This window comes from Diabrotica undecimpunctata, chromosome 1, assembly GCF_040954645.1.
Source record: "Diabrotica undecimpunctata isolate CICGRU chromosome 1, icDiaUnde3, whole genome shotgun sequence".
NCBI lineage: Eukaryota > Metazoa > Arthropoda > Insecta > Coleoptera > Chrysomelidae > Diabrotica > Diabrotica undecimpunctata.
The window spans coordinates 29,725,359-29,737,847 of record NC_092803.1 but is presented as its reverse complement, the minus strand read 5'-3'; the positions used below and the strand labels follow the sequence as shown (position 1 = coordinate 29,737,847).

General features: G+C 32.2%; 2 protein-coding genes across 2 annotated transcripts in view; both read right to left on the bottom strand.

Annotated features, from left to right (window-relative positions):
• The window catches only part of LOC140435780 (adipokinetic hormone/corazonin-related peptide receptor variant I-like), a 378,597-nt gene that overhangs the window by 192,840 nt on the left and 173,268 nt on the right, over window positions 1-12,489 (bottom strand). The window lies entirely within an intron of this gene.
• LOC140435732 (uncharacterized) lies at window positions 10,687-11,121 on the bottom strand. Its single transcript, XM_072524469.1, has one exon. It carries the CDS (start codon window positions 11,119-11,121, stop codon window positions 10,687-10,689), a length of 435 nt encoding a protein of 144 aa, XP_072380570.1.

The window sequence follows — 12,489 nt, the reverse complement described above, 5'->3', positions numbered from 1 at the left end:
AATTATAATACCAAAAAGAGAGGACTGGGAAACTGGTCCGCCGCTAACAGCAAACTCAATATGGTATACGGACGGCTCCAAAACGGATACAGGTACGGGGGCTGGAATATATGGCATAAAACCAAGGACGGAAGTCCGGGTATGTCTAGGAACATACGCGACCGTATTTCAAGCCGAATTAGCTGCTATACACAGGTGCGCTATGGAACTAATCAGCCGAAATGTAGATAACGACTCCATCGTTATCTATTCGGATAGTCAAGCGGCTCTAAAGGCTCTCAGTTCGGTACAGGTCGATTCATGGCTGGTATGGAACTATTTGGATGTCCTCTCTCAGGTGGGAAGTCAAAACAGGTTGACACTTGCCTGGGTGCCGGGACATAAGGGTCATCGTGGCAACGAGAAGGCCGATGAATTGGCCCGAGAAGGCGCATCTACGCCACTGGTTGGTCCGGAACCCTTCTTTGGAATCGCAAATACGATAAAAAGGGCAGCCATACACAAATGGGTGCAACAGAAGTCTCTTGAGTGGTGGAACAACTCACCAGGACAGAGGCAGGCCAAACAGTTCATCAAAGGACATTCGGCTAAATTTACAGCAGACTTACTTTCGCACAGGCGCAGGACTGTCAGAATGATAGTGGGTCTGCTCACTGGGCACTGTAGACTCAATAGACACCTGAGTCTCATAGGCCTGACAGAAGAGGACACCTGTCGTTTCTGTCTGGAAGAAGAGGAAACCGCTCTACACGTTCTGTGCCATTGCGAAGGTCTCGCACGAATGCGGTTTCTAGAACTCGGAGAGGAAAAACCGGAAGCACCAGGCCACTATCAAGGCTGTTGAGTCTCATTAAGAGGACCAAGCTAGATGAAGTGCTTTAAAATAAGAGGGAAACACAATAGATCTGCAAAGGTCGCAGTGTATCAGGCTCTATTGGCCGCCCCATTTTCTACATTCTACATTCTACATTCTAGACCATGATTCTAACTGATTAATTGTTTGTTGTAAATGTTTTTGAATAGATGTAGAGTTTTTTCCTTTGGCGAATAAAACTAAGTCATCAGCGTATAACCTTCCTTTAACAATCGGTGAGCATTGTTGAAGTATGTCGTTTATGGCTATTAGAAAAAGGGTTGAGCTTATAACTGATCCTTGTGGTACTCCGTTCTTTTGAACTTTTTTATCTGAATTAACGTTGTCTGATCGAACTATGAAGCTGCAAGAATGAAGAAAATTGGAAATAAATTTTAACATATTGCCTCTGATATTCCAATTATGCAATTTTGATGTGATATTGTATCGCCAGTCAGTATCATAAGCTTTATTAATATCAAAAAAAACTGCAATACAATCTTGCTTATTTGCAAATGCTTCATGTATTCCTGACTCTAAATTTTAAATCTTTATATTGCAAAATAAGTGTATCTCTATTTTTATATAAATCAGACCATCCATTTAAAAGATAATTGAGCATTTCCAGACTATTCGTCAACTCTGTATTTGTGATTTATTAGTTAATTTACTTTGTATAATAAATAATAAGTTATTGGTCTATATTGTCTATATGTCAAGATTTCTACCTATATATATTAAGATTTTTAATAAAAATCTTTGCCTATAATTCGGATTTATAGATACTTTAATTGGGAAAATACATACTGTCACTATCCACGACGATGCTGCGATATTTTTTGCTTTTAATAATTTTGATTTGTAATTTTCCTTTTACAAGTTGGTAAAAAGAAAGTTTTTTTAACTTTTAAACTATTAATGGTTGGTTAAACTGAAATTTATAAATTTATAACATTTTTATACTAAGTATATTATTTACATGTGGCACATTGTAACATTTCTATAATGAAATTACAGTAAATGAAAAGAAACAATCTAAATCAATGTTTTTCGCTTCTTAAGAATCTAAACCATTCCATTAATAAAAATCAATTGCTGTGTGATTCGATAAAAAACCCTATGTGTCTATACATCTTTTCGGCAAACGATTTCAATCTGAGTTAATAGCAAACAGTTAGCTCGAATCTTTCGTTCTGGCCACTTTGAGCGTAGATTGTATTTCAGATACAAGAAATTCTGATAATATAAGGGCTTTGTGCTTTTAAGACGATTTTATTAGTTTCTGGAAACTACAAACAAACGTTTTAATGGATACTTGTTTGAAGAATAAAAGTGTTCCAAAATCCACAAGGAAAATAAATTCCTGTATCTGGCTGTATACCATGTGTCACAAAAAGAGGTTTAAATCTTTGTATGTAGGTATATTTAAAACACGCTTAAAAGGGCTACATCAAAAAAACAAACGTTTTCGAAATAATAATTCCATCATCAGGTTAAAAGCCTAAAATAAGTATAAATCATTTAATTAAAGCAAACGTGATTGAAATGTTACTAAGGTTAAAAAGCAAAATGGTTATACTTATAGGTTAACATGCCTGAGCCACCAAAATATTAGGGTAAAACCCTTTACAAAAATTGAAGTTACCAAAAAATGTACATGTTGTTGTTAAAAATGAATGATGTTTAATATTATATTAGATTTAACGGACTTCAGCTGGTAACTGATTGACAAGCTACTTATAAACGGTGTCGAAAACAGAATGTCAATGCACCATGGAACAGTGTTAGTTATACATAATATTACTGCAGCCAAACGATTCAAAAGCTTTAGTGATGTTAAAAAATGATAACATGGGATTTAAAAATGTTGTTTTTGAATTATGGATATGAGGGATGTAAAATTACCGATGGAGGTAAAGGTCATGTTTAATAGAATGACGTATGCATTATGCCCATGTTACTCTTTGTCGTATGGAGTATGGTCTAAAAGGTGTATTTGAGACTGATAAGCTTAGCTATATGATATTGCTTTTTATGTTGATCACATCTAGGACAAGGTAAATTGAATTGTACATATTTGTAGCTAATATAAGACCTCATTTTTAAATGAAATTGTTTTTGACTGCTCGTATGGTAAAAGGTTTATATAATGTGGTCCAATAAATTGACTAAAGAATAAAATTCTTCTGGCTGAAGAAATTAGGATTATAACTTATGGGATTAAAAGTGTTCCATTAAACGATAATGAAAAAAATTAGGTCACTTATTTCACAACTGGACTGGTTATAATTTTACTAATTAAGCCTTAAAAACCTCTTTAATTAGAGGAGAGCAACATAAAATTTAGTCAATTTGGCAGTATGTTGTTTCTACATTATAATACAAACACAAATTGTGTACACATCCAAACTTGCTGGATATAACTCTGTTTCCTTTTTTTAATACAAAAATAAGACAAGTGATATCCCTAATTAAAAATATGTTTAGGTTCTTTAGCTTTATGACAGATGCTATATTTTTCGTGAGAAATGTATTAAAAAAAGAAAAAATTTTTTTAGTTTTACATGGCATTTATCCGGCCTCCGGTTAATTTTTATATATTTTTCAAAATATTGGCAATTAGTGTTAAATCACTCTCTTTAAGATTAAACATAAGATAAACCAGGAAAAATCGTATTACATCACAGAAGGAAAATGCACATCAAACTGACTTTTTAGAGCAGCCGCATATGGGCTCTGAATATTCACTATAGTTGCCAAATTCCACAACGGAGATGGTGCATAAAGAAGAAAATTAAAGAAAATACATATCCAATAAAATACGCAAAGAAATATTTAGTCGTTTCGAGTAGATGATGATGGCTATAAATTACATACACGAGAATTCTACAACACATGACCTTAATAAAGACTGATTTGACTGCGCATGGCTCTCAAGTGAGCCGCATTATTCCTTTGTCAGATGCGTATGGCTCACTGGTGAGCCATAAGCCCATTCAAAATAAACACGTTAGTATTTCAACAGCATTAGAGGCATGTGTTTGTTAATCTATGAGCTTGTTGTTTAGAACATAACCTTCCTAAAACGAGTAGCCGTTTTAAGTTTTTCTTGAATTAAATATGAATAATAAGGTCCATCAAAACCAAAAAAAACGTAAAATACCTTTAACAGAAGAAGAGCTTTTAAACATATTGCAGAATTCCGAAGATGATATTGATGATATTTATTCAGTTTTTGATATAAGTGGTCGGGACTGAGGTGAATACGGTTGGGGTGAATCAAATCCAGAAGAACATACAGATGATGAGGAAGGTAATATAGGTAATTGATTTTTATGGTACTTTGTTACAAAAAAAAATGTTATAGGTGCAGTTGATGATATATCCATTTAAGAGTCGAAGGTTACAAATGATGTTATTGCTGGTATTTTGCAGTGGTCCGATATACCGGGGGAAATTAAAAAGTTACAGTTGACTAAAAAAAGCAACTTCTACAAACAAGTCCAGGCAATAAGGAACCTATTGTTTTTTTTTTAGATTTATTGTTAATGATGAACTAGTAAACTTATTTGTTGAGGAAACTAATCGTTATGCTGAAGAGCTTTTTTGATCGGAAATAATTACTGAGAAGTCCAGAGTTACACGATGGAAACCTGTTAGACTAAAAGAAACGTTAACTTTCTTAGCACTAGTATTGCACACAAAAACAATAAAGTAAAATAGATTATAAGATTACTGGAAAGGTCACTATATGTTTAATATAAAATGCTTGGATGAGCACATGAGTTGTGACAGATGTCTATTAATAATGAGATGTCTATATTTTACCAATAATTATCAACAAAATTCTACAGATCGTCTGATAAAAATTAAACCAATCATCGATTTTTTCAACAGAAAGATGGGAGCCATTTATTGTTCCAGAAAAAATTTGTCTCTGGATGATTCAATGGTACTATGGCGTAGGCCTCTGATTTTTCGCCAGTACATCAAAAACAAACGTATAAATACGGAATAAATGTTAACTGAACTAAACAGTTTAAAAACTTTGGTGTACACTGGAGCAGCCAACAACATGGAAGGGAAAGGTCAACCTAGACGTAAGGTCATACGTATTTCCACTCCAGAAATTGAAACGTCAATAAACTTGGCTTATTCACATTTAAATAGTAATTAACATATTCAAGATAATAATCGTATTTATATGAAATTGTTTTAAAACGAAAATTGTTATTAAAATTTAAACAGATGATTCAATGCTCTTATTTGGATGATATTATGACTTTTATTAAATTTTACAATCGGTAAGAATCGAATTTTTTAGTGATAGGTACACTTTTAATTTTTTACTTCTCATTTAATGTCTATATTTTGTTAGCCATTTTCATGCAGTTCTTAATTGATCGAGAGTACCTGTGACCGCTTGCCTATGACGTTACATGTGACGACGCCATCTTGTGGCGCTAGTTCCGTGACGCTCTTCTCAGCATTTTACTGTAGAGAAATAAAAAAGTAATACAACGCCAGAAATTTCGCTTCTAAAATAACAAGATAAACCACTATCAGAATAATTTTTCGTAAGCTATTTTTGAGTCGACTGTACTTGACGTTTATTAACATGTTGATTTTATTGCTGCTTTTAGCTTAAATGATTTGTTTTTAGAGTTTCAATAAATGGGGTTATTGGTGAAATATGAAAAACTTTAATCTCAATATCTAGTTTATAATTGTATTTTGCCACAAACGTTATTTGTCTACCATAGATTGAACTGACCGGAAAAAAACCGCAAACATTTCATATAGTTATTCATATTTACCTGTGCTGTTTAATAGTATATTTTAATGGTTAAATATTTGTTTTGCATTTATTAATATTTTGAAATAATTCTCTATGTATGCTAAAAAACAACAGTGTTTGTTGCAAAATTTTAGTTTATACTCAATAAGTTTTTTAACAATTATTAGCAATAAGTTTAATAAACATTGTGTGCTTGTCAAATTGCTGCTTTCATTGAGCATGACCGCAATCTACATTCCTATTTCCCATTATCTCACTCCCATTTTCTCCAGATCCCCTCTAAATGCATCTTTTCACCTTTTTCTAAACCAGTCTATAGATATTATTGTCTTTCCTACAACAATTTGTTTATAAAGTGATTGTTGTTACTGCGTATTACATTTCCTGTCCATCTTAATATATTGGCTTTTATATATCACAACTAGATATTTTTCGCACTCAAGCGCAAGTGATTTTTAAATAATTGATTTGAATATAAATTAAATAATGTTTTTAATATAATAAAACTCTATAATAGATCCGACATGACGAGGTAATTGTACCGGGTGGTCCCATAAGCCGATCTCTCGGCTATATATGAGAAACTATTTATGTTATAACTTTAGGAGAAAAAAATCCTTAGTAAAAGTGGTCAAGAGAAATAGCTGGAAATAACATATAAGTTTCTGGGTTAACCGCTAGGGGGCGTAATCTGTGAATAAAAATTTAGAAACCAGTTTTTTTGTGAAATATGCCAAATTATACCAAATGTTAAATAAGTAAACTAGAAAGAGGCCTAAATTCTGCACAAAGTTGTTTAAGTACTTTTTTTTATTTTTTCAAATAAAGGGTGGGGGAGAGTGGGAAAGTATTTGTGGATAAATAACTATAACTTTGATTTGGATCAACCGATTTTAACGAAATTAGTGTCATTAGAAAGAGTGTAAATGATTTAATTTATATCTACTATAAAACAATTGCATTTAGTTTTAATTGTCATGGGTAGAGGGTACTTTCAAATAGAAAAAATTAAAATTTGTATTTCTTCAAAATGTTTAAAGTAAACACCTGTTTATTATAAATTATAATGGAACTGGATTAAACTTGTAACAAAATGGCGCAAACCGCATGTTGATAGCTTTTGTCTAACTCGAGATATAAATAAAAACGCATAAACATAAGTAAGTATAGTATTGGCTCACACTTTATTATAACTTAAAATTAAATTTGTGAAAGATCATAAAAATATCTCGATCATTAAAACTTAATGTCAAATTAAATGTTCAAATTGTTTTCCATCGTTGTCCACACAAAGACGTAATCTTTCGCGCGTAGACATAACAGCTGCTTCAATCTCAGCTGTTGATATACTATTTATTGTGTCGTCTTGCGTCTTGCGTGGTTGATCGAGTTTGGTACACTAAGTCCTTCAATCTTCCCCACAGATAAAAGTCCAGACATGTTAAGTCTGAAGATCTAGCTGGTCATGAAAATATACTTCCCCTTCCAATCCATTTATTTCTACAACTTGCATACAAATAATCTCTAACTCGTCTGGAAAAGTGCATAGGACACCCGTCATGTTGTAATATCATATCTCTTCTTGTTTGTAAGGAAATATCTTCCAATAAAACAGGCAAGTGATTTTCCAGAAAATCCAAATATGTTTCGCCATTTAAAGTTATATCAAATAAATATGGGCCTACGATCTTTCCATCAACTATACCACACCAAACATTCAAGACTCCATCTACCTTGAACCTGCACCTCATGTATCCAGTGCGGATTTTCTTTAGTCCAATAATGCATATTATGCATATTAACACCACCCGCACTATTAAACCTAGCCTCGCCTGTCCACAAAATCTTTGACATGATATGCGGTTGTTCTTCTAGCAGACCTAACATCCAATTGCCTTGCATCCAGTAATCCAGAGTTGCATCAAAATCGCTCTTATGTAAAGCTTGGTGGAGAACAACATAAGTAATCCAGCCTTGCATCAACATCTCTCTCATGTAAAGCTTGGTGGAGAACTACATGATAAGGATGCAGTCTAAAAAACAGAACAACAAATATTGGTAAAATAGAAACCACTATATTTACCAAAACTTAAAAAATCTTAAAAAATCTACACTTGTTTCACAAGATAAATCGTGCATAAGTATTTTTAAGAAACGGATAAAAGGATAAAAGCGCCGTGTTGCCGTTTTTATCGGAATATTAAAATAACAGTTGTTGAATGTAAAGTTTAAAGGGAATTCCAAGTTTCTGACCTAAACATTCACTTTATAATATGAAAAACCAACCTGTGATGTTTTAAAATCCTTAGAACAGTAGTTTTGGGTATGTTTAATTCTATAGAGATTTGCCGACTACTTATATGTGAATTCTGTTGAATTAAAGCAAGAAAATTGATTGAATTATCTTCGGCCATACCTCTACTACGTCGTTTAAAACAAGGACGATGAAAACTACCAGTTTCTCTTAATCTTCTTACCTTTCTTTCAAATACATCTTTGCCATAATGTCTCCTGTCAGGATATCTTACAGAATATATACGTGAGGCAATAGCGGCATTTTGGTGACATTCGAAATAAACTCCAATCATATCATACAATTCTGTATTTGATATACTCATCACGAATTATTAGTACTGATAATTAATTACTAATATCACCAATATTAATATCTATTAAAAAAAGTGCAATCTTTAATTCGAATTATAATATAACACTTCTTAACAATGTTATGACTGCTGTCAATTAATAAACAATATAAACTCCCCGTCAAATTCATTGTCGTAGCCTACTTAGTTTCGAAAAACCTATTTTTAATCATATGAAATAACAATGGTCAAAATAGGTATCAACATTAATATTCTTCTGCAAAAAAATTTGAAAGTACCTACTGGCTTATTTTTTAATTTAATTTATAATACAGGGTGAGTCAATACTATACTTACTTATATTTATGCGTTTTTATTCATATCTCGAGTTCGAAAAAATCTATTAACATGCGGTACGCGCCATTTTGTTACGAATTTAATCCAGTTCCATTATATTTTACAATAAATAGGTGTTTCCGTTAAACATGTTAAAGAAAAACAAATTTTAATTTTTTCTATTTGAAAGTACCCTCTACCTATGACAATTAAAACTAAATGCAATTATTTTATAGTAGATGTAAATTAATTAAAAATTAAAATCGGATGATCCTAACCAAAGTTATAGGTATTTATCCACAAATACTTTCCCAGTCTCCCCCACCCTTTATTTGAAAAAATAAAAAAAGTACTTTAACAACTTCGTGCAGAATTTAGGCCTCTTTTTAACTTACTTATTTAATACTTGGTATAATTGGGCATATTTCCCAAAAAACTGGTTTTCAAAGTTTTCTTCACAGGTTACGCCCCTTAGCGGTTAACCCAGAAACTTGAAAGTTATTTCCAGCGATTTCTCTTGGCCACTTTTACTAAGGAATTGTTTCTCATAAAGTTATAACATGAATAGTTTGTGATAAATAGCCGAGAGATCGGCTTATTGGACCACCCGGTACAATTACCTCGTCATGTCTGAGTTAATTTGGAACGGTTTAAAAAAAATCTACAAAGTTTAGGTTCCGTAATTCATTTACTTTTGACCCAACCTGAATAAGGCATTATCTGCTTTTTAACTCAAAGTAATAATTTGTTAAACATCTCAAAATATCCTTACAACAGCACTTCAGTTCCCGCTTTCAATTGTTTATTTACACAAATAATAAAATTATAGTTTTTCATTATCTCGAATGCGAGAAACTGAGTAATTAGCATTTGATCAAAATCAAGATCAAGAGTGGATTTTAAGTAAAACGTTTTTAGAACATGGGGAAATTTTTGCGGCGAAAGATTGCGTTGTTGTGTGGGAATTGAGATTTAGTATCCACCAAGCTTTCGAATGGGATAGTAGAGCTGGTATGCTTGGACCTTCTAGAACCAAACAATTTCCAGTTTAGTGCTTTAACAAGTAAGTTGAAATTTCTTCTTTGTTTTCTTGTGGAAGTAGCATACCTATATAAAGGATCAGTAAGTCTACAGTGGAAGCAGCTTAAATAAAACAAAGAACTCGCAGTAAGTTTTCATACTGCGAAAGCATATTAAATAACTGCTGGATATTTGAAAATATGGTGATTGGTAAAGGAGAAAAACGTCTGTTTATATGTTCGTCAACATTTTATGTACCCAGTGTCGTGCAGTGTTAGTAGTGCTTACTTTTCGAAGGGGTACATTCCAAAAATTATATTTTTTTTTTATTTTAATTGTTTTTTTTTTTATAAAACACTATATTTTTGTAAGTAGATTAAGAACTAAAAACTACATATATCATGATAATAATAATGGCTCTAGTAAGTTTTCAATTTTACTTTTATGAAACATTCAATTTTAAAATAATATGTTTATTTACTAGGTCATTGAGAGAATTTTTTATTAGTTACATTTTTTTTTAATATTATTTTGCTATTACATTAAATGTGTTTACATTATTTTACAATATTATTAATTACATTAACCCTAGAACCACAACGTGAGGGAACTGGAACGTAAACCACAACGTGGTGTCGCCTTTGACCCTAATAAAAACTTACTCAAATATGAAAAATAAAAAAATGTATTTGGTACTATTTTATTTTTAAATAGTTTATTATATGACAGTTTAATGTTTCTTCAGTAAATATCGAAATAAGAGTATGATTAACAAATAAACAACAAAATAAAAATAACCATTTAATATTAGTAAAAATAACATGATAAACAAATCTGACAAATACAAAATATTTAATTTAAGATTAAGATTTACATATTTCACAAATGCTAAATTGATGTTCTTCACAAATATTGTTTCCACAATAAATACAAATATGGCGTTCTTTACGGTTACAAAATTTTGGACAAAAATCAAAACGACATGAACGCTTTTTTGGGTCTTGGGGTGGAAGTTCGTCAGGATATCCAAGGTTTTGTCTCAGAGATTGTCTTAACTTCTTTGGCAGTCGGTTATTTTCTACTTTTTGCTTCATTTAATCTTCCACCAAAGAATCAGCTAAGTTTTTGAGAAAAGTAGAACGGACATTACAATTCGGCAATGTTTGAAATTGATGTAACACAAAAGAATTAGTTCCAGCAGCATCAAACATTTCATACATAATCCTTAAAGGATACCTTCTCGTCTTTCGAGCAACTTTTTTCGATTGACAAATTTGATCAAACTTATCGACCCCACTTTTAGTCGAATTGTAGAACATTGTAATTTCTGGCTTTTTTGTTTCTGCATCTATTTTGTCTCCAAAATGCATAGAACTTACAAGTACAACGCATTTTTTCTTTTCTGAAACATGGGATACTAAAATTACATCTTTTGAAAAAGAAAACGCTGATGAGGGAATCTCACTGCGTTTTACATCTAGAAATTGTACCGGTATTTCTATTTTATTTTTGCGGAGAGTTCCTATCATGGTAAGTTTATTTTCAAGAAGTTTTTTTGGCTAACTCGATCGATGAAAACCAGTTGTCCATTGTTATGTTACGATTTGTTCCTGCTATTGTTTTTTATAGTTTCATAACATATTGCGTTGGAATAGAACCATCTTCAGGCCTTCTGTTTGGATCTTTTTCTGTATAAGGAATTGCAGAACACATATAATTACTTTGGCGTCGCACATCATAATAATTTTAATACCATATTTGTCTGGTTTGCCATGTAAGTACATTTTGAATCGGCAGCGACCGCTAAAGTTTAATAGCTGTTCATCTATAGTTACATATTCATAAGGAGTATACAAGCTTTCGCAGTTTTCTATAAATATATCTCATATTTCTCTTATTGGTGCGAATTTATCGACAGTTTTTCTTTCTACTCAAGTTGTTTGTCATCAAAACGCAAGCACATTAAAAGAAATTCAAATCGATTTTTTGTCAGTGTATTGCGAAATATTGCTCAGCCTAATTTTTCTGACCAGATGTCTTCGAGGGAAAGATGTCCTGCAAATTATAAAAGCCCAAACAAAGCCATAAGTTCTGCTTTATGTGTTTCTTGTATGTATCGTTGTTCCGAAGTAAATTTTGATTTTTGAATTTATATTTCTCTATTTGTGCTGTTGACAATTATCTCTAAAATTTCATTGGTAAAAAATAGCTGCCATATTTCTTTCGGGCTATTAGTGTTTTTACATTTTTGTTTTGGGCCAGGTAAATGTACAACTAAACTTTTTGCCCATGTCCTCGTTCTCTTCGAAATTAAGGGCTGCGAGTACCACTTAAAATCATCTGTAGCATCTGTTTTCATAGCTTCCTCATTATTGTCTATTCCCTTCTGTAATTCTCTAATAGTATATTCACCAGATACAGAATCGTTGATTAAGCCATCCTCGTCTTCGCTATCGTTTTCATCTAAGGACTCTTCGTATGCCAGATCGTCATTCTCGTCTTTTATAACTCGTTCCAAAGCTCTGTTTCAGTAAGAGGACCCCGTCGTTCATACTGCAGTTGGAATGCACTTCGTTTTAAATTTTTATCAGCCATTTTCCTACAATAAATCATTATTTACAACCAAAACAAAAAATAATAAATTTAGCTTACCGCGGATAATAAGGATTCAAATCCGCGAAAACGAAAGTCAGGTCATAAAATACGTACACACACCAGAAACAACAAACGAAAACTGAAGCTACGTGGAATTTCAGCCCAGTGTCTTAACTGCGCACAAGCGTGCTTAAGAAAAATGAAACTGCAGGGTCACGGGCGACGCCATGTTGTAGTACTAGGGTTAAGTTTTATATTATATTATGTATATTACCTACATTAAAATGTAATTGTCAAGATTT